This window comes from Cinclus cinclus, chromosome 9, assembly GCF_963662255.1.
Source record: "Cinclus cinclus chromosome 9, bCinCin1.1, whole genome shotgun sequence".
Taxonomy (NCBI): Eukaryota; Metazoa; Chordata; class Aves; order Passeriformes; family Cinclidae; genus Cinclus; species Cinclus cinclus.
In genome coordinates, this window is record NC_085054.1 from 21,505,438 (window position 1) to 21,527,886 (window position 22,449).

At 38.5% G+C, this 22,449-nt stretch overlaps 1 protein-coding gene across 3 annotated transcripts in view; it reads right to left on the bottom strand.

Moving 5' to 3' along the window:
* DPP10 (dipeptidyl peptidase like 10) overlaps positions 1 to 22,449 on the bottom strand; it is a 189,845-nt gene that overhangs the window by 12,512 nt on the left and 154,884 nt on the right. For 2 of the 3 annotated variants that reach the window (XM_062498736.1, XM_062498734.1), the window contains 10 exons: positions 21,576 to 21,673; positions 18,257 to 18,380; positions 16,069 to 16,107; positions 14,876 to 14,983; positions 11,388 to 11,479; positions 9,956 to 10,003; positions 9,293 to 9,414; positions 5,592 to 5,639; positions 3,437 to 3,535; positions 3,259 to 3,328 (listed from right to left, as the gene is read on the bottom strand). In XM_062498736.1, the coding sequence (XP_062354720.1) occupies positions 3,259 to 3,328; positions 3,437 to 3,535; positions 5,592 to 5,639; positions 9,293 to 9,414; positions 9,956 to 10,003; positions 11,388 to 11,479; positions 14,876 to 14,983; positions 16,069 to 16,107; positions 18,257 to 18,380; positions 21,576 to 21,673 (848 nt within the window). The remainder of the gene's footprint in view (positions 1 to 3,258; positions 3,329 to 3,436; positions 3,536 to 5,591; positions 5,640 to 9,292; positions 9,415 to 9,955; positions 10,004 to 11,387; positions 11,480 to 14,875; positions 14,984 to 16,068; positions 16,108 to 18,256; positions 18,381 to 21,575; positions 21,674 to 22,449) is intronic. The other variant, XM_062498735.1, reaches the window with a different exon arrangement.

A 22,449-nucleotide genomic window follows, 5' to 3' on the forward strand; every position in this document is an offset into this window, starting at 1 on the left:
AATTGGCTTCTACACAAGATTTGTTAGACAGTCCAGCCATCCAGATGGACATAAATTTTAACACAGCAATACAATAACCTACTATTTGAGTACTGCAGCTTGCTTTGCAGCTGCTAATGGATGAATGATCACATAATCTTTATGCTGATGGCTACAGCATAATCAGCTCCTGGTCCTTAAGTTGAGCTGGAGTCTACATGGAAGTGTACTCAGTTCCCACCCAGGTTTAACACCAGGACCAGATTCCTCCGGTACAAGCTTCCTTCCAGGATTCAGCCTTAACACTCAAGCACCTAGAGGCCTTGTGCTGGAAGTTCAAATTCACCTGCAGACACCCTTGCATGAATACAGAAGCCTTTTCATAGTCATGCACCTTTGAAATGGCTATCAGCTTTCAGTGATTTGGAAAAAAAAAAAAAAAAACACCCAAACAGATCACACCAAACATCATCCTCATCATAAAATCACTCATCACCCACCTTCTTTCCTTACTCCCTCCCTCCCTCTTTTCTCTCTTCCCTCTTCAAAGTGCAATGCTACTGAGATGGAAAGCAAACCCTATTTCTCTGCTAATGTTTCTTTAAGTAAAGAACACTTTTCTGAACTTTTATCTTCTGTTTTTTTATTTCTAAGTGCATGTGGCCTGGATCAAGATGTTTTATAGAATCTCCTTTCCAAAGAAATGGACACACAATTAAACCAGCATTCTTACCAAGGACATTGGTAAGCATTCATGTTCAAAGGTTTTTCTCTCAATAGCTAGAATATTACAATCATATCATGGCTGAGAATGGAAGAAAGAAAGCAAGGGCAGCTGAACAGTACAAAAGACAGAACTTGTTATCAGCCCCCAGCTCTCATCTAACACTGCTGGCAGTAGGAACAGCGTGTTTCTCCATCAGTCCCAACAGTACCACTCTGGGACTCAGAAAAGTCAAGTATCTGGGAAATGATACCATCTACACAACTAATCAATGTTCCCTATAAAGCTACATGTTGTCCTTCGACCTGAATGCTTTTCTCGTTTTTTTGAAAGTAATACTTCTGATCATGAAATAAACCTTAGGATGTCAATTTGGAGCTCTGTGGGTCAAGAAATTACCCCCTATACGCCCACAGATATCCAACCATTCTTTCTCAAGAGCTAGGAAGAATTTATTAGACTCGAATAATCATCCCACAAGGGAAGGTCCCATAATTTCAGTGGCAGTTTGCAGTTTTATATTTCATTTGGGGACCTCTTTAATAGAAAAAGGGATTGCTGGCAACCTTAGATCTAAATCTGTAAAAAGCTGCTGAAGAAATACAGCTAAATGTAACTTCTTCTTCTAGGGTAGGGGAAGACACAAAACATGCTACAGTACATGAGCCAGGACAGATGTAAAATTTTCAGTTACATACTTTCTCTAGTCTATAGGGTTTTCTAAAAATAACCCCTGTTAAAGCTAACATTGAGAATTCAGTATTTCAAAGATAAGAATCTGACCTAAAAGAACTAAAGTCTTCATACTTTAAATATAGGTACAACAATCCGTATTCGTAAGCTGATGACTCTTCTTTTTATCCCATATGCCTATCATAAAAAACCCCAAAACAATTGTAAAACATATCCATACATCATGACTTGGCCACTTTATTTGCTCACTGTGTACCAACAATTTCGGTAAATTTAAATTCAGACCCTGCCTCAATACTGTTATCACTTCTTTCAACTCTTGATATCGAAAAACAATTCAAAACAGTATTTTCTTTAGCTTTTGTTCTTTTCTCTCTTCCTTTTCCTGTGATTTCTGGCCTTGGACTTCTCAGGTTTCTGATCTTTCCCTTCTGTTTTCTCTAGGTCCTACACGAGTTTATAACCCCATATTTTACCACAGCTGTATATGGCAGATGATGTATGTACTAGGATACTTGAAAAGGGAAGTGTTGCACTGCTAACACCTTTGTGTTTCCTTGCTCTCAGGAACAGGAAGAAGCACAAGTGTTACAAGTCCCTGCAGTGCTGCTGGGGTCAATCCACAGAGTCAGTTTGCCTTTGGCACTTGAGCAAGAGCTGCTCAAAATGTAATCATGCCTCCAAGATCATGCCAGGAAATGCTGAAAAGATGAAATAAAATCCATGCATCCTATTTCTCCACAAAAGAAGAAAAACTATGTTCGTGAGCCAATTAAAGCAGAGAGCTTCCACAACAGCAGATAACTGCAACTGAAAACTCTGAGTTTTAAAACAGAAACTGGGATTAGAGAAAAGCAGCTTCGTGCTTTTGTGTCCTATTATCTGATCTGAGCAGAGGAATTTGGGATCACTGAGCAGCTCAGGTCTGTAAACACCTCACATCCAAAAATAAGAATCTGTCCTGCCACCGAGGGGAGATCTGCTCCAGGTGACACAGCTCAGTAATGTGGCATTTCCATGAATTTAGCAGTGCACTCCTACACGACTGTTAGTGAAATTCACATCAGTTCTTTCCAGCACTGGGACTGGAAGAAGCTCTGGAGGTGCAGGAAAGCTCTCTCCACCCATGCTGAGTTCAGGTGGAGAAAGGAGTGATGCTCTCAGCTGGCCATCACCACTTTTCCCAGGTAGGCTTCAAGCACACCCATGACTGTTCTTTTCCTCTGCTACTCATGTGCAGACACAACTTAAAGGCTGACTCTCCCGGCAAGAAACACACACCCCATCTCCTTTTAAAAGAACAGCATAGGTTTCCAGGGAATACCATCCTCCTCCCATGCAGCTTTTCTACAAAAATCAACAGACTTTGGATCATACCTATCATACCTTCAACCACTGATGATCAAAAGTAAATTTTATTTCATTCTGGTGTTTCTAAAAGCAGTTTTGCTTTATGCATCTCAGCTGAGCCCCTCCTGGAAGCTCTACTCAGTTCTCTCAGGGATAAAAAGGAGCTCATGCTCTGAGTGAGATGCTCTGTGGGCAGGATCAGCAAGGGTCCACAAAACACTGCAGACTACTTGAAGCTACACCATCAGAAATGGCAGTCCTCCCAAACATGAAAGTACAGCAAAGCACACTCAGGTTTCACTAGTTAAAAAAAATACCCCAGGTATCTCTACCAGACACCACCTGTCACAAAATCTTCCCTAGAACAAGCCTTATGATTTCTCAACTCAAATCCATGAAATAATTTTTCCTACAAAAGGTTAAAAAAAATAAAAAAAAATCTAACTTCAGATTTAAATATTTTCTGCTAAGCACTTTTTTATTACTTTGAGTGATTCCAAATGGATACTTACATTATCAATAGAAGGGCATACTGGTTTCGATCCGTGAAATCTTTTGGCAGTGACAACTGTAAAGGTAATTCTTTTAAGAAAAGAGCAAAACATTAAAGGCTGGTAGTTACACAGATGAAAAACAGTAACATTGTAAGAAAATTTTTGTCTTGCTTATAAAACATTTTGCCAGATTTACCGTAATCCTCAATGTGAAGCATTTTGATTTCAGTCCTGTAACTCTTTTTCTTGAAAACAACTTCTTTCAACACAGGGTTATTTTCCAAAATATAAAACTCTAGAAAACAGGAAGAAAAACCATGTTGAAAGGCAGGGAGAATCTTCACACCAGAGATACATCAAGATCAAAAAAATTAAAGAAACAGAGACAAATGCTCAATAATCTTGCAAATTATTCTTGCAATTAATCCTGTAAATTAATTCCTTCCGTAAATATGTTTTTTATAATGCACATACTTTTCAATTCAAAAAGATACCCATTCAGTTGCTTTTCCTGGCTTTGGTGGGTTTTGCTTACATTAAGCACTGCCAAGGAAATTTCTGATGACCAACATGAACATCAGCATCTCTGACAAATCCTAACAGCAGCTGTTGCAGCACAAGGCTGCTCTGCTGGCAATATCCTAAGCCTCATGCAGGCATCCTTTACCCCAACATTACCTATTCCAAGGCAGTATTTACCCAGCACAGCTAAATGTGGTCACTGCATGTCCTTACTTGTCCTCTGCACTTCAGCAGGACAATCAGCTTGGTTTAAAGCTGCAGACTAATTTGAAGCAACCCTTTTACACAGGAAAGAATGGCTAATATTTAATTTCTTTTTAAACTCAGATTACTGATCTTGTTTCCAAAATTTAGATTATTTTAATTAAATAATAAACTCTTCGCTTAGGGCCAAAACAGATAATCTGAAGAGAATGCTTGTTCTGGGCAGTCAACCAAAATGGTATAATTATAGTCTAAGGATGGAATAATTGAAATAATCCTTAATCATTCCTTTATGAATTGAAGAGGATAATCTAATCTTGCACTGAAACACTAATGGTAGATTATCTCTCTTATTATTTGGCTTTTTGTTGTTACAACAAACAACATCCCTCTATCCTGACTTGCTTTATTTTACTTAAGGTGCTGCACATAAATCTCTATTTCAGTAATTCACACTCCATAGTATTTTAGATGCAGGTAATAAAGAGCAAAAGCCTGCCTTCACAGAATTGAGGAGCTCCACAGAAGTCTAAAATGCATTTATTTGAGCAATAGCTACCCTTTACTGAGCTGGATAAAACTCCCTGCCCTGGGTGTGCTGTGGCACTGGGCTTTTGCAAACACAAACAGTGGCATTAAAGAAAAAAGAAAAAAAAAGAAAAAAAGGAAATGAAAGTGTAGATATTAATTAACACTTCATAGCATGGCACTATTTATTAGGATGGTAGCTCAACATGCAAGATTAGCTCCACAGTGACTGGCCCAGGACAAAGGGATGCAGATAGGTAGAGCTCAGGATTTCTAAATTCTGGGAAAAATCCTGGGGATAATCCAATTAATGAAATGAGGATACGTAGGAGTTACTTTAGTGCTTTTGAATGAAAAGTTGTCCCTCATTCCTATAATCCACACCTGCATGCTAGTGGAGCCACAGTGGAACTGGAGGTGGCAGACTTGTTACCTCTGCTGCACCACCAGGAAAATTCAACTGCTGAAGGACAGTCTTCCACTAAATAGCACCTCAGCAGCCAGGAAACAGTAACAGATTTGGCGTCAATATGCAAGAAAATAGCGAGTAGAACTTGACAAACAGAGGTACAGAATACCCTCCTAAAAAGCCTTTATTATTGGATTTGTCTTCATTGAAAAAATCAGTGGAGTTGTTCTGATTTCAGAAATAGAAGAGAAGGACTAAATCACCATATGTAGGTCAGCTTTTATGATCAATCATCCAAGGACTGTACCTGACTTCAACATAATTGGATTGCAACTTTCAAAACATCTCTAAAAACACAGGAGGTGTACTGCAATGGCAGCATGATCTACATAGGAAGTGAAAAGGATGAAGACCAATTGCCATCTAATTTACTCAAGTGTAAGCAGAAGATGAGTCACATGCATTTACTCCAAGAGATACCTAAAAATCTGGAAAAGCTTTAATCATTTGATTAACTACTTTCCTTACCATTTGCTGATGTGGATGTTGCTAAATTAATAGCACTTTATATGAATTAGTTTTCATGTACTTGCACGACATTTTCATGTGCTTCCTTTCCCCTCTCCCACACTCCCCAAAGAAATTAGAGATGATAACAAAACTTCCTTATTTCGTAAGGTAGACTCACTTGCAGTATTACTTGTCCTGTGCACACTTACAACTGGAACACCTGGTCCTGTTTTGAGGAGAGAAGAAAAACAGAGGAAGGGTGAGATAGTTTGTACTCTGCAGTTCAGTGACAAAGAATGGGAGCACCAGTGGCCACACAAAACAGGATTCTGGAAGCTCCATAGACACAATTCCCCTCAAACACAGCTGGAACTCCACTGGTACCTCTCAGAAGTGACACGGGCTGGGCTACAGGACCAACAAAGTGTGGAACAGTCACTGCCTTCTCCCTGCTCAGCAACCCAGACCCTGCACCTAGAAGGAACATTCATTTATTTTTTTTTTTTAATAATCTCCGTGTTTTAGTTTTAAGTGACGAATAAAAAAAATCATGGATGCACTTAATGGTACTGTTTGAAATATAGAAGTTTCATATTCAGAAACTTTAGGTTGATTGTGAAATGAATTAATGATAATATCCACTTTTTTCTCTATGGAAAAGCTATAGAGGAGTTGAAAAAATGTATTTCACATAATTATCTGTTTAAGAAGCTCCCTTGGTACGCCAACTCTGCAAAACAACAGCATCACAGTTAAATCTAGGTGTGCTCTAGTCTAATCCTATTTCACATACTTTATTTTCACTGTACTACTAAGAAACTAAAAATCAGGATTAATTCTTCATGCCAACAGCTACTGTGCAAATGCCCAGTGTGGTATGTGAAACTGGCAGGACCAAGCATTCAGCATACTCAGAAGTGGCTGAGTCTGCTGTTCCTGCTCTGAAGATTCCCACCAGTGTAAACCTGCAAAAGAAAATCTTCTGTCCCTACCTCCAACACGGAATTTACACATGAGAATCTGTTTTACTGCAGTGTTTATACTACAAACCTTCAGTCACTATTGGGTGAGGAAGAACAATGCAGAAAAGCTGAAGTCCCTGAGGACCCCATGGCAGATGAAGGCACGGACCCTTTGAAATTAGGAGCAACAACTCTTTTTTGAGAAAAAAAACAAAAAACAATTCCCTTTGAGACTTCAGAGACAGAGCTTAATTTATGTGTTTTGAGAGGTTGTCTCTCCCAATTAATTATGGCATGAGCTTAGGGAAATGTAAATACCTGAAATAAATAGCATGATGACATTCACAGCCTTCACTGAAGATTTTTATCAGTTTCATTCTCTCCCTCCAGGGAGATGATTGACAAAAATCTTACAGGTAGATTGTTGACAAATCACAGCTTTCTGCCTTAGTTCTTTAAGAAGACAATTTCTTCAGATGTCTCTTTTGCTTTGGTTTGTTTTTATTTTCAGCTCTTTTTACTTCTTCTGAATTTGTCATTTTGCTTTCAATTCTTAAATTTAAGAAAGACAATTTCTGAGGGGGAAAGCATCAGCGTTTTCCAGCCTATCTCTATTTGTCATACTAAAAGATGGAAGGATGATGACATTTTAAAAAAAGGGAGACTGCAGTAGATTAAAATGTTTATCAGATGGAAAAAAGGGACAAATTTGTGTTACAGTGCATCAGAACAAAGCAGAGCACTTGGATTTCCCATTGACCTCCTATCACTAACCCCAAACCCACAGCTTATTTCCTGCTGTATAAAAGGAGAGAAACAATTACTCCATTTCTAAACTATCTTATTTGAGTGGAGAGAAAAAAAATCTTGCCACTGTTTGTGAAGTGCCAAAGGAAAAATCCACAAGCAATGTGGAAAGCATGTGCAAAGGATGTGCTAGCCAAAACTGAGAGGCTGAGGAGCCAGTCCTCTATCTACCAGACAAGAAATAACTGCTCACTCAGGAGAGTCTCTGGAGATGGATACAGCTGGTAAAATGAGTGAGATGTCCTGGCTGAGGGAAACTAAGAAGGAAAAACTATCCTAATAAAGGTGCTTGTGGGTAAACAGGAGATTGAAGAATTGAAACTCATACAGATCGAACCAGTCCAGAGTCCCCCAAGGGCTTTTCTGGGCAAATTGCTTTTGTAACAATTCAGTGAAGGCTTTTTGCTGTGAGAAAACAAGAGTGTATGCACACAGCAGATGTGCTATTTGTCTCCTTGAAGCAGTCTGCTTCACACAAACAGAAGAGTTTTGATGCCAGTTCTACAATGACCTTGCCATCAACTTTGATACTGCCAAATGCCCAGCCCAGAGCCTTGGCACTACGTGGGGGCCACACTGCTGCTGTACCTGCCAAGCTCTGAGGAAACACAGGACAACACCCTAACTCCCAGCCAGCACTGATTCTACATTAATGTTAGAGGTAGAAAAAATTAATGACAGCGGTTTAACATCCCTGCCCAATATCCACAGCTCAGGGTAGTCTATTGCAACTCAGTGGAGTGCAGGTTTAATCCTGGGAGGATGATCTACAGCCTTCCCAGCTCAAACAGAGAACTGCCAAAGTCACTGAAAATCGTGAGCTTGTGAGTAATCACATGCACAACCCCCTGCTGGCATCCACATTTTTATATCAAAGAAGCACATTAAAAATTACAGGCTGAATATACTTTGCTAAAATAGTAACAAGATGCTTTTGGACCCTGGCACATTGCTGATTCAGGGCAAAAAACTCTTCCCAATTTATCAACCCTCTGTCTTGCAAGAATCTGAGACTTACCCCATAGGGATGATATCAAGCACAAGGGAAAACTCTGCTTAAAGCATGAGGAGCTCATTACTCAGAGAAGGAGCACTCAGATTAGCTCCATCACTTCAGCTGCAGATTTAACCATGTATAAACCATAGAGTTTGTACAATCTTCTTCTAATCAGCTATGCAATGTAGGTGCATTTCCCCAAAAAATCAACCCAAAACAACAAAACCAAAGACAAACCCCTTATTTTAGCCAATATATATTCATAGTTTCTTTGTTTGGATACATTCAATGCTCAAGTCAGCGGGCATTTTATTTTTGTGTGGGGGAAAAAAAAAGGAGAGTTGTGAAAGAAATGGAGAAAAAGCATGAATATAAAATGAGCTCTTCATGTGTATTTCACATAAATTGTCCTCTACACTCTGCACTCTGATCCTAGCTAGGAAAAAATACTGAAAGAACAGTGTAAAATTTTGCAAGTTTCAAGGGCAACAGGTCTACCTATGTACTTTATTGTCTCATGCTTTTCTGGACTTTTTTTACCACTTATATATCAGTGTTTATTTCCTGTGTGTAACTTATAAATTTCTCTGTGTGGGATGGTTTTAATTTTTTATTTATACAGAAATTCTGAAGCCAACTGATGCCATTTAGTGCTACTGGAATGCAGCTAACAGTAAAACACTGTGAGTTATCACAATTGCTCTGATATAGAGCACAGACATGTGTACAAACACTGCTGGAGAACACAGCACCTCATTTTTTAACTAGGTATAGTCACACAAGATCAATCCCAATATATAAAATAACAAACTGTCACAAACTACAGTACCATCACCAAAATGCTGAATTTTTTGATGAAGGATTTCTATTTAGGGTGAATACAAGTTGATGTCCTTTACCTGGACAGAGGAGTCAGGACTGGAGCAGCTTTCTCACATCACTCATAATTTCACTATTTCACAGAACATCTTGACTTGCAGCCTCAGAACAGGCTCTGTACAGAACTGAGTAAGCCACTGCTGAGCTCAGTGTTAGACTCCAGCCTAACGCCCTTCTCAAGGGAATACATTAATCCAGAAGCAAACAGCACTGCACCCTGTGCATTTGCCTTACCTTTACAGTGCAGGAGAAAATGCCTGTTCATGGGGCTGAACTTTGCACTGAAGTATGTGCACTGGTCCTTCAAGAAGTTACACGAGAGACACTGACGGTTCAATGACCCCACTGTTGATACACTGGGGGAAGAAAATGATCAGAAACCTTTTTTATTGGAAAAAAATGCAATAAAGTAATCTTGGCTATGTGGACAGGATCCAAAAACTGCCCAAAGCACCAGTGGCACTGCAGTAACTCATAGTGCTGGGGGTAATATCAGCATTAGTAGGAAACCATGAAAACCTCACTAACCTCAGATTTAAGCACTGAAAATGATGTGATTTGCCCTCACACTTTAAGTTGCATGATTAAACCCTATAAATATTGTTATTTAGACAACTTTGATTACTTTTAAAACATAGTCATGTTAAATGCCTGCATTAGGTTTCACTTTTTAGATCCTTACAAAAGACTAGTGAAGATGTAAGTGATAAAAACATTTTGTGTTAGAAACTTGCCCAATTTTAGTAAATGGCAATTTCAATTTTGAAAAGATGTGGCTCTTTCCTTCTTACAGCTAATGCATACTAATTTTTACACACTGTAAATGATTACCCGAGCACCACAGCACTTATGGCTTGGGATGAAGAAGCTGATAACACAGCCCCATGTGCCTCTTACCTGTGCAGCTGTCTTCCCCTTGGGGATTCTTCAGTGCTTAAGAAATAACTGTGACCAAAGGAGGAAAAAAGTTAAACTCAATTTAGTAAACTGTCTGATTTGGGTAGTGCTAAGAGAAGTGAGAGACATCATAAATAACATTTTTAAAAATTCACAAATATCCATGAAGATCATATACTTAAATATAAACCCAAGTTCCAAGACTAAACTTAGATGCAATATACAGATTAGTTACTTCAGAAGCTATACAACTTCCTGTTAAAACAGTGATGAAAACAGGATTTCATGGTTTTAATTCCTGTCACACCCAGGAGATCAAATAGCAACCAGGACACCTCTCTGAATATTAAAAATACAGAAAAGTACATTTCTGTTTCACTCCAAAAGTTTGCAACATAATTCCAAGTAGTAGATAAAGGTCACAATGAAATTATGTCACATATGACAATAAGTCTTATGAGATCTGAGAGCCTTTCTGAGCTGTAAACCAACTTTTTCTTCTACCTACTTTGTATGGGTGGAAAGAGACTTTGCAAGAACACCAAGACAAGACCTTGGTGTTCCCCTAATCAGATTCCCAAAAGTTTCTGCTTGGCAGGCAGCAGGAGGGCAAGGCAAAGCCCATGTGACATCTGTTACCTCCCTGCAGCCTCAGTGCATTCAGACCTCATTTCTACCCCTGGGCCTTGCAGAAGGAAATTCTCTATGGATATATTTTCAAAACCCAGAGAGACTTGTCAAAAAAGGGCTTTCTCCACTACCAGTCTTCTTGCAGCCTCAAAATGTTCTTTTTTGAAATATAATTTCTTTTAAAGCAAATGAGAATTAAAAATGGTTGTGTATTGTTTGCCATGGACAGACAAAGATCCACTGAAGCCAGGTGAAGCCTTCAGACATTTTGTGTTAGTTCTAAACTCCTCCCCAAAAGCACCAAATATGCATTGCATTTCCTTCCACTCTTACTAAGATGGGCTGTGGAAAGATTTCTCTGTGGGTGAGAATCAAGAGCTCTTATTCTACAAATAATTTGAACTTATGAAGTTGGATCAGATCCCCAAAAGGTCTCTGAGACCTCATGCAGTAAAGGTGTGATGTTTTATCAAGTACTAAAAATTTACTATGGCTTCTTATCTGGATTCCAGGAAAGAAGTTACCAAAATGTTATTACTGCTGCACTGTGTGTTGATTCCTTTTATTTTGAAAAATAATGAGTCAAATGATATCATGGTGTGATTCTTCCCCTCTGCATAAAAAAGCATTTAGGAAAAGAATGGTAGTTGAATTGTCTTACAACTGCACCTTATGTACTCTGGTATGTCAAAGTTATGGTCATGCTCCAAAATGAAAGAAATATTGTTGTTTAATTTTGAGTTAAATTGATTCAGCATCAATAACTCGAATATTTTTATTTAAAAAAGGGAATAGTGCTTACATATTTTGAGAATTTTCATCATATGCCAGGATTTTGATAACTTCCCAGTTCCCTGATGTCAGGTGTCTCACACTGATTTGTTCACTTTTCGCCTGTTGAGAGACAGAAAACATTAACTTTCACCTTGCTACATTCTTCTTTGCCTAGCAGGATTGCCTGCACATGTCATTACTGACTACAGCTTTTTAAGATTTAATATGCAACATAACATCTTTAAACCACAAACCTCACATTTTGACAGGCCTGAACTTCACTTACCCTTTCCCTCCTATTTCTAAGCCTTTCAAAGTCATTAAAATAATATATTTTCAGTACAGTTTTATTTTCAGTTGCCCCCCTGCCAACAAACAATAGAAGTCAGGATGCAATGCAGGTAAAACCAATTCTTTGGCTGGAAGTTGCAGCAGACTCTCCATCAGACACAGGTTAAAAACAACAAAACCTAAGGGAGAAACTCCTCTGAGAGTGTTTCCTAGTGCAAAAGGTAAAACTGTGGCTCAGGCTACTGGAGATTAAAACTTCAACCCTCACAGCCTGGACGTACTTTATGTGGATTTTTCTATATTAGGGTTATTATGCTTGGCCTGGATATATACATTCTTAATTTTCAAATTTAAGACAAACTCTACAAAGAAAAGAGGTGACATTTCAGAGGTGATACTCAGTGGTTATAAAAAGTCATAAAGGCAAAAAGGTTGGCCTTTTTTTTTCTTAATCCATGTATTTCTTAACTCTGCCCTGAGCTCCACAGCAACAGCAGCAATAACTGAAAAGAAGCAAATGCTCAAAGATACCCTATGACACATATTGGGAGCTGGCAAGGCAGAACCAAGCCCCTTGGATCTGATCTGTTTCCAAACAGATTCACAAGGAAAGAATGAGGCAGTAACTCTGTGACAAGCCCTGCAAGTGCCAAATGAAATCAGGATATTGTGCTGGGTACTGTACATATGTTTATGATGAGGGCTCCCTGTTCAGGAAGATTCTGATATTCAGTGCTGTCTCCAGGAATGATTAAAATACACATTAGTGATTGTCAGTGACTATTCCTTCTCTAGAGAGAGAGAAGCTGCAACTATTGAAATAGATATTCAAATATTAAGATCACAGAATCTAACAAGAAACAGCAATAAAAAGTGCAGCCAAACGCTAATAAACACGGTTATTTTTCAAGGTTACAGCCCTAATACATAATTTATGAAGCTTGCAGAAAGTTATTGCCTTGATCCATTAAAGTTACTTTATAATTCTTATTTTGTGGTTGGGAAAAAAAAATAGACTTTCTAGAGTTGCAAAACTCCATGAAAGAAATGTCTAGATACATAAGACATGATTCAATCCCATTTTGAGATTAGTTTCTTTTAAATATTTCATAAGCTACTAAAAGCATTTGAAAACAACAACCCACACATCCAGCCCTCTACATTCAGACAGTAAATAATCTGATTGACAGTAACCTTTCAGACAGTAACTTCTCCCTGCATAAAGCTTTAATTAGATGCCTCTGCCAACCTGCTTTGTGTCATTGACACGTGCTTTACTGAAGTGCAGCCAAAGAAATGAAGTCTGAGAAAAACCAGCATTTGTTGTAAGATTGAGAAATCAGTGTCAGTGATTAAATTAAAGGGAGCCATTAAAATTGGCTTCTTTATCCCTGCAAGTCCACATTGGTTCTGTTTTAACTTTCCTACACATGAAAGCTGCTTTCTGCCAATGTGCTGATGTCTCTACTGAGTGGCACATACAGAGAAGGAATGAGAATCCCAGTGCCAAATTCCAGGGTTACCCTTTTCCACCACAGAAATGCTGTGACCATCTGGGTGCTGGTGATCTGCTGACTGCTTTAAATTCTGCAGGGCACCTGCTGTGCTGCTGTGGCTCTCACAAGGTGTGACAAACATCTAATGTGACGAAGGGCTTTATGTGCAACGGTTAATATACTTTTTATGTCTCTATGTTTGCTTTAGAAATAATGGACAATCAGATTAATGCAGTGTGTAAAACACATCATATAAACATATTTCCTGCCCTTTACTGCTCTGTATCAGCCCCATTACCACGCAGAATGTTGCTTACTGATGAATAATGGCTGATACATGGGATATCACATTTCTTTTTTCTCAGGAGCAGCTGAACTTAAAGGCAAATTTGTCATTGGTGATACCATTCAGATTTGTTTATTCATGGTCATGGCAGGCAAAATAGAAGTATTTTTTAGTTTTGGAGCTGTGCTGTACCCAGGGCTCTCATTCTGCCTGAAAAGGACAAAATACTAAATTCTGGAACACAAGCTTGACTATGAACATTATTCTGCTGGAATTAAAAGTGTGTATTTAATTACCTTGCTGAATAGGTGTGGGCTTAATCTTTGCTTAAATATTTTCTTGAATTAGGACCAAGTTTCCTGGGCTTTTTAGTAGCAAGAAATGTCACAGCCTACAAGTTAAGGAAACTTGATTGTATCTGTAAAATCCTTGGGAATGTTGCAAATGAACTTTCAGACCCAGATCATTATCATTTCATGTGTTTTAAAGGTATACTTATTGACACTGTGAAAGATACCAAAATAAGACTTGATTGACTAAGTGGTTTTGCTCATGTGTGAATTTTTATGTGGTTATTATATCAGTACACCTTTACCAGACTGTCATCTGAGTTACTGTTTTCATTAGGAAAGAGAATTTGACATGTCTGTGATCCCTTTTATTTTCACTGACTCTTTCCTGATATATTTACTCAAGTGAATGAGTATCTTTGTTCTTGTTTCTTCAGGTTAAACTGTCATTAAAGTTCTTTTGTTCTTGCTCTGTCTGCAGTGCACTGTGAACATATTTCAGACTTAATAATGTTCACACCAGAACACTCTCATAAAGGCAGATAACAAGAGTTGCCTGGCACAAATCTGCTATTTTGATGTTTTGGGTCCCTTGGTAATCCCTGCTATGTCATATGGCTCTGCTAAAGCACCTGGATTAATGCTCTGATGATTTAAATAGATGCCTTGGAGTGTTCCGTTCCAGGGCATAATTTCCTTTATTAGTTCATCACAACTTCATATTGGTGACCTTCAAAGTCACACTGAAAATTTATCTTCTTTCAGATTCTTCTTTGGAAAAAGTAATGACCCTGGGAAATAGAAGCTGGTGAAAAATGTTGCAGAGGGTAATAAAAGTGTCCTAACTTTCACGCAAACTTTAAGTCTGGGTATTGCCTCCCTTTACTGTACTGTAAGAGCAGGTTCTGACTAGACATTTAAAGTTATTTTTTATTAAAAAATACGCATGTATAGTGTATTTAAGGAAGGTAAAATTAGTGTTTATTCTGGAAGAAGTTGTAATACATCCCACTGCACTGAGAGACAACCTGGACAGGAGAGATGACCATGACACAAGTGTTCTGATGAAACTGAAGTTCAGGCCTTTGCCTGGGCCACAGAAAAAGCCCAGAAAACGAGCAGGGTGGCATAAGCAGCCTGACCAGAGCCTTACCTGCACAATGAACATGGCTATGTGGTGGAACTCGCCACGGCCACCCTGCTTCACCGGCACAGTCATGAAGAACTTACTGCCATCCTTGGAGAAAACAGGTTCTTCGTTCTGCAAATGGAACTTTGTGTTAGGCTGGCACACTTTTCGTTACACTTCTTAACAAAAGATCAGCCTACATTTTTTTGTCTCCTTGGTTTTGCTGTGCTCAGAAGTCAGCTGGAGAAAACATCCTTAGGTTTTAAGTAAATTCTTCCAAGTGTAACAAATACGTGGTGGGCAAAGCTGAATATAGTTCGTGCCATGTGCAATCCTGCTCTAAAGCACGGGTTACAGACCTTGCACAACTCTCCCTCACAGTGAAAGCTCTGCTAATCTCATTCCTAAAGCAGGGGAACTTTCCATGACAGCGTCCTTCACAGAAACAAAATAACGACAGAGATAACTCCAGCTGCTCAGGAGAACAAAAGTTTCAATGGTTAGGACTCGCTGAGTATATGTTTAACACCCACTGATTTTGATAAAGTTGTATGGAAAAAATAAGCACATTGAAGTGATATTCTAAATCAGGGTTTTACCACAAATTGTAGCCTGATGTGATACCATCTCTACATGTCTAGCTTTGCACAGAAATATTAAATGAAAATGGCTTGCTATTAAAGCATGGGGCTTTTTTTGTTGAAATGATTTCTCATTTGCACATTGCAAAATGAAGCCTGAAATGTGGTTTATATAGAATGTGTTTCATCCAGTTATTGGACAGTTCCTCTGAAGCTATGAAAGTGGAATAATTGGCTGACATATTAGTTAAACATATTGTTCTGGGTATGAATTTAGAAATATTTTGCTTTCTCATTCCAATTATAGCCCATATGACCTCTAATCCTTGAACTCCTTCTGCTTTAATTTGGTGAGATCATTTTCAAATCAGAAACAAATCACAGTAAGTAAGACATGCCTGGAATGGGATTCATCTGGTCTGTCTTCCACCACCCCAGACTTATGTAGTTAATCAGCTGTTCATCTAAATGCTTACTGAACTGAATCCAGGCAGACCAGAAACTGAAGGGAATATTGCCTCCAAAACCCTCACAGGTCTCAGGATTTTATTAGCTTATAAAATAACACACAGTTAAATAAAAATGACAGTGAAGCAATTAAGCATTATGCACCCAGAAATAGAATTTATACTGTACCTGTTTAGGAAGCCACAGATCTGACTGCATTTCATATTTCTAAAAGAAAAAAGGAAAAAATTGCTTTTATGGAATAGCTACAGATAAAAAAATATTTCCCACATTCAGCAAAAGGTCTCTAGGTATTTAATGCTTTTTTTTTTCTATTGTGTTACAATCTCCTCGCCTCTTTGCTGGCACTTGCATTGAAACAAATGATAATTTAATTTCAAAGTCAGCTGCTTTATTCAGATTTTTTGGTAGAACACCACAGGGGAACTAAGAATGCCATTTCAGTCCTTTCTGATCAGCTATGAAGAAGCTTTACACAGGCAGTTCCATTTGGTTTTTACCTCTAGGCATCATCTAACAACTGGATATTTTAAGTCCTTCATCAACAATGGGCAAGCAGCCAGCATCAAGCTCAAATTGTGAGAATCTTTTCAAATCACAATCCCTTTAATGGGTTGTAGTGTGGCATTAGTGATGAGAAAAAAAAATAAAAATAAACTAATGATTTTTATTGTTCATACTCATATTTCACATCATGCCATCTTAAAAAAAGAACCCAACAAAACAATCAAATATCATGCACGCATTGCTAGAAAAAAATATAATATACATCAACTGCTGCAAATTGTCATAGTCACAGTGAAATAATGAAAATTTATTAGCTATAGAAGAATCTGTGTGTATATGGTGTGAAAAATGAAAATCTGTAGCTATTGCAGCAGTTGGTTTTATACATTCCTTTTTGAATCTGAGGATGTGTGCAACATCCTAGTGAGGAAAAAAAAAAAGGCTTACAGATGAAATCAAATGGTGTGACACAATGCTAAATCCTCACAATATTTTGCCTTTCCTCATCCATTAGTGATTTCAAGAGCATCACCTTACCCCAGAGGGTGCAGTGTAGGAACCCTCTGGGATGAGCCAGGCCTGGGCTGCACTCACAATGGTGAGAGTGCATCACTGTCCTTTCTCACCCCCCTAAAAATGTCCTTTGCTGCACTCCAAGTATTCTGGAGTGGGACTTCTCAGTGTCTCTCTCTTACAAGATGTCCTGGATTGCAGCTCCCTGGATAGCTACTTCCAACAAGTCCCACTGACCCTGGAGCACATAGTTTCCCTCTCAGAAGCAGCTGCAGTGGTTCAGGTCCCACTTTCTTAATAAAAAGACAAAAGGCTCACAGAAACCAGGTGAAAAGCAACTAAATCTCCATGATCACAATCTTAATCCACACTTTGGGGATTCGTTCACAGTTTCTGAGTGAGGAAAAGCACCCTGTAGCATGCAGCAAAAGAAGATGAGCTTGGAAATAACCTCTAACACTTCGATATGAGTGACTTCAGTAACAGACACTGATGGGAGCCTTTTGACTCAGAGGGCAACATTAATCACTCACAGCCATTTACACTGCCAAATTACACCCTCTGCTTTGGAGCATCTGTTGGTACTGATATCAGCATGTATAGAAAATATTTATACTTTTAGCTGGTTCTGGGAAGAGATTGTGACTCAGAATGGGAAAGCAGCCAAGTGCATTCAAGATGCAAGACTGACTGAGAAAATGGGGAGATGTAATGCAAGAGTGTCAGAAGTCAAATTCTGGGTCCAGGGGTGGAATGTGTCTGGATTCAAAGAGAAAAATGTATTTCAGTTTGGCTTACATTCAAAAATGAAATATCCCTGTTGCTTTTCAATTGATTTTTTTCTGAAGTTTTTTAATTCTGCAATCAAATTTGAAGGAGTTATGAGAATTTTACACCTTTTACTTTCACATACACTTTTACTTAAGTGTATGTAAGCTGTGAGGGACAGAAAGATCTAAAATGAAACTCTGCAGGGGGAGAGAGGAGAAACCAGTCAGCTGAAAATATCTGTCAGTGGACAAGCTTGTCACTGCTCTAGCTATATCCCAAGTACATGATGTTCAGCAACTGAAGCTTCCAAAAAGCTAATGAATGAACAAAGCTTAGTAATTCTGAAAATGTCACTCAAAGTTGCTAATTGCATTAACTCATTTCACTGCATTTGGAATTTTCTCACATCCATTTCCTCCCTGTTGACTAATTATATTCGGCTTGCAACTACTGCATCTGAAAACTGATTTCCAAATATCATTTTCGGAATATGAAAACAAAACGCAGAAGAAACCTTGAGAAGAAGCTTTGGGAAAAAAAACCACAACAAACCCAAACAACTTACCCTGGTACAAGCTCCAGTTGTTGTTTCACAAACTGTAAGGATGGAGATATTCTGAGCTCTGTTTAACCATCTCACCACAGCCTTGGTGTTGCTTATCCATTTCACCATGGTGATATAATATTCCCTATGCAAAACATTTGAAAACACAATGTTCAGATCATTGATATTTCAGATTAGACTTTAGGAAAAAAAAAACAAACCCTTATATACAGCTCATTCAAATGTTGAATTTGTACTGCATGAGAGTGCCAGTAGTAAAGGATGGAGAAAATAGCCCCAGATGTCCAGCATCTGTGCTCCTACAAGTGGGATGGCTCAGTCCTTCAGTATGATGTTCCCCTGGGAAATTTTTGCACATATACACAAACTTTACCAACTGTGAAACATATGCTTGCAAATACACACGAACTGTGTACTTTCCAGCCAGCTTAGAAACAAGCACTGCATTTCAACAGAGGCCAGTATTTTCCAACAACAAATAATTTCAGATGACACACATTTTTGCAAAATAATCCAGTCCTACTGCCAAAGAAACAAACACCCAAAAAACTTCTGTAATATTAGAGTGCAGCTAGAGCCCACTTCAAAATGATAAAATAGCAAACATTTTATAACAGGACTTCTGGATGAAAGGGAGGCCCTTCTCACTATCAGTGTGCTCCTGTTTCTGTTTTAACAAACAGCTCGTAACATCAGCCAAACTCCCTGTCCCTTAACAGCCCTGGCTGAGCACAGGAGGCTCCCTGGGCTCCTAGCAAGGAGGATTTGCCTCCCTCCTCCCAAGATCCTGCTGGGCTGTCAGACTGGGGATGCTAAGAGAAGACCTGTTGCAGTCTGTCACCCAACCCAGCTATTTTCTTCCCTTCTCCCCTGCTGGCAGCTGGCAGCTCTCACAGTCCAGCTGAGTTACGTGCAACAGTGGAGCGAGCTCATCTGGAAAAAACTCAGACCCCCTTTAAAACAAGGGGCTTATATTGAATATAATTAGGCTTTTAATCTATTACTGATAGAGATCTCATTACTCTTTGACAACAGGCTTTTAATTACAGATTGAAAACCCTCCTTACAGATCAAAAGATGCTGAGCAGCACCAGCTGCAAAGCTGAGCTCAGGAGAGGCAGGAGACAGGAGTGCACTGGGCTTCACCCAGCCTGCTGCTGTGTTTGCAGAAGATACCTGAACAACCCAGCATGCACAGATTCCTCTGGCTTTCATATCTGACTTTGAGTAAAACAGATATTTTCATATTTGGATACCAGAATGATAAATAGATATGGGGACTTCAAATGTGTTCTAATATTTACCTTTTTATTTATATATATATATATTTTTTGCTTTAACAAATGTTTAATCTTACTGAGGGGTAAAAACGTATACACAAATAAAATAAGATCTACCATGACAGCAGATGACACAAACAGGAGAGCAACCAGTTTGTGTCTCCAAGCTTCTCAGGCTCTATTGCACACACCTCCAGCTTCCTCACAACCCCACTTTAAAGAGGAAAAAAAACTAACTGCATTCTGGACAAAGGACTGAAGCAAAATACTAAATTATATTTACCACTGAAGAAAACATAACTGTACACATGAAATGGAAGCACCAAGGGGGAAACTGTAATTGCATGAAATACAGCCACGTAGTTGAAGGAATACTCTCCGTCTTTCTGTGGCATTAATAGTGCATAGTAGGTGGTAAATATTTCTACAGAATGAAAGTTGCAGGAGTAAAATTTACAAGTCTTATCCCTGTCTTTATATCAAAATAGCCTGAACAGGACTTGGGAAATATTACCAAGCACCTTTACAGGATCCCTAAAATAAGAAAATGAATTTTTCATTGAATTTATTCATTGAATTTTTCATTTAATTTATTCAATCTTACATCAAGTTCCCAGATGCCCTAAAAGTCAGGGAAAACACTTTTATGTCTTCAAAGGTCCTACACCAGGACAGACACAATTTGGGAGAATTTGAGAAACTGAATATTGCTTTTTCTGGTTAACTAACAGAACGTCTTTCCCTTCCCCTTTCCCCCTGCCTTCCCATTTGTGTGGTTTCCCTGTGTATGAGTGAATCTCTCCATAACAGCACATGGTTATGACCTGTACAATACCTATTTCTGAAATGTTTCAGCCCTGAAAGATCCTTAAAACTATATGTGATAATGACCCATTCAATTGAATTATAAAATAGTCCCGTGACCTATTTACTAATAACTCCATAATGAAAGGGTTAGAAATGCACTGAAATAAACTGACTGCTAAAGGTAGTTACTACTTTTACTAAAGAAGCTAATAGTTTATGAAAAACCCCTCCCAATCATTACAAACTTCAAAGATTTTTTGCTCTAGAAAAACCTGTTCAAAGCACATTTTCATATCTCTCTATATACTGATACACAGTCATCAGTGTAAAGACCAGTTTTACCAGTGTAAAGACTTACTGAAATCCCGAGTCAAATTCACAATTTACAGTTAAACTGGCTCACAATTATACAATCTTTCTAAGTTTTATAGCATGGAAATTATACCTTAATAGTTAAAATGAAGAAGAAACTAACTTTTTTTCCCCAGGTTTAAACAGATTTACTCAGTCTTCTCATGTACTAGCAAGCCAGAACTTTCATCAATTGAACAACAGCAATATCTTTCTCAAGAACTGGCAAAGATGCTCCACAGATTTGGCTTCAGCTTCAGGAAGACAAAAAAAGTATTAAGATACTAACATTCATATTTGAATCCACTATTACTCTCCATCTGCTGAGGAGGCAGAACGAATCTAAACATCCTGAAATGAAACCAAAACATCTGAAACACATTTTCAAGATTCTCTTTGTCTTATGGATCTTTTCTTACACTATACTTTCTTGCTTAACTTCTTTGCACCTTCTCACACTTAAGAGTTCAACTTTAATGCCATTAAGGAGAGTGAAGATGCTGATCTTGATGGCAAGAAATCTCTTTCAGATCTTATAGCACTGTTGAAATTAATGCAGGGTAAGCAAGCAGCAGCAGATTTTATTATGTTTCTCAGTAGTGGCTCATCAGTAGAAAGAAAATATTTCAAAATGCTCAACATATTCAAAATAACTTCTCTTACTAACACAATCAGCAAGCATTCCAATTGACACTAATAATTGCAAGTCATAATTCACAATTAAATTATTCCTGAAATAAATTAGAGTACCTCAATTTGTGTAAAAGAGAGCTACACCAGCCTGGGAATGTTTGTAAAAGTTGTGAATAAGTGGCCACTGTTAACATTCTGATTATTTTGGGAACAATTACTATAAAACATTTCACCATGAAATTATATACCTTGACTTAAAGCTGTCAGGAGGCATCAGTTCCAGGGTATGTGCTGGTCCATACAGATTAACTACAAACAGCTTTACTGTGGGGTTTGTTTGACCTGCCTTTGGAAAAGAAAAAATAAATAGGAGTTTTAGAGGCACTGAATCAGTGACAGCTAAGCAGACCCACTTATTAACAGAATTCAGTATTTTTACAATGGAGAGTTATTAAAGTTTGAGCATCTTAAATCTGAACAATTAATTTCATAGCCATATGAATCACACAGATAAAAATATGAAGTTCTGAGTGATTCTCTCACCACCCTTTACTGATGGAAGACTTTCCTATGCAGAGCAAATGACCAGCACTAGAAGTGGCCTTGCCCAGTTCAGTAAAGTCAGCTGCCAAAACATAATTCCTAAATCTGCAATTAGTTCCTAATCTATAGTTAAAGCAGGTAAAACCAGCCTCCAGCTAAGCCTTTTTCAGATGCTATTGTTCCTTCTGAAAAGCTGCACTACCTCAGTTTGGGATAGCATTCCTCCTCTTCCTTCACTCTTTTTCCTTACCATTTTCCCTCAATCTTCCTTCCCTTGTTTGCTGAGCTGCAAATCTCAATTTCTGGCCTGTACCAGGAGCCAGCTGCTTTGGCAGACCAGCTCCAAGGGAAACAAAATGCTTCTTGTGGCTAAAGGGGAACAATATGGCAGTTTGAAGGATATCTACTGGGATGAGTCTGAGAAATCCTGAGGATCTACAGGGAGGTGGGAATCATCCTTCTCCCATAATACAGCTCATTACTAAGGGATGCTCCTGGGATGAAGGAATGCAATGGAAACAGGAAGAGAGGCTCTGAAGGGCTGCAGGGAGGTGCTGCTGGTCCCACATCCCTGTCCTA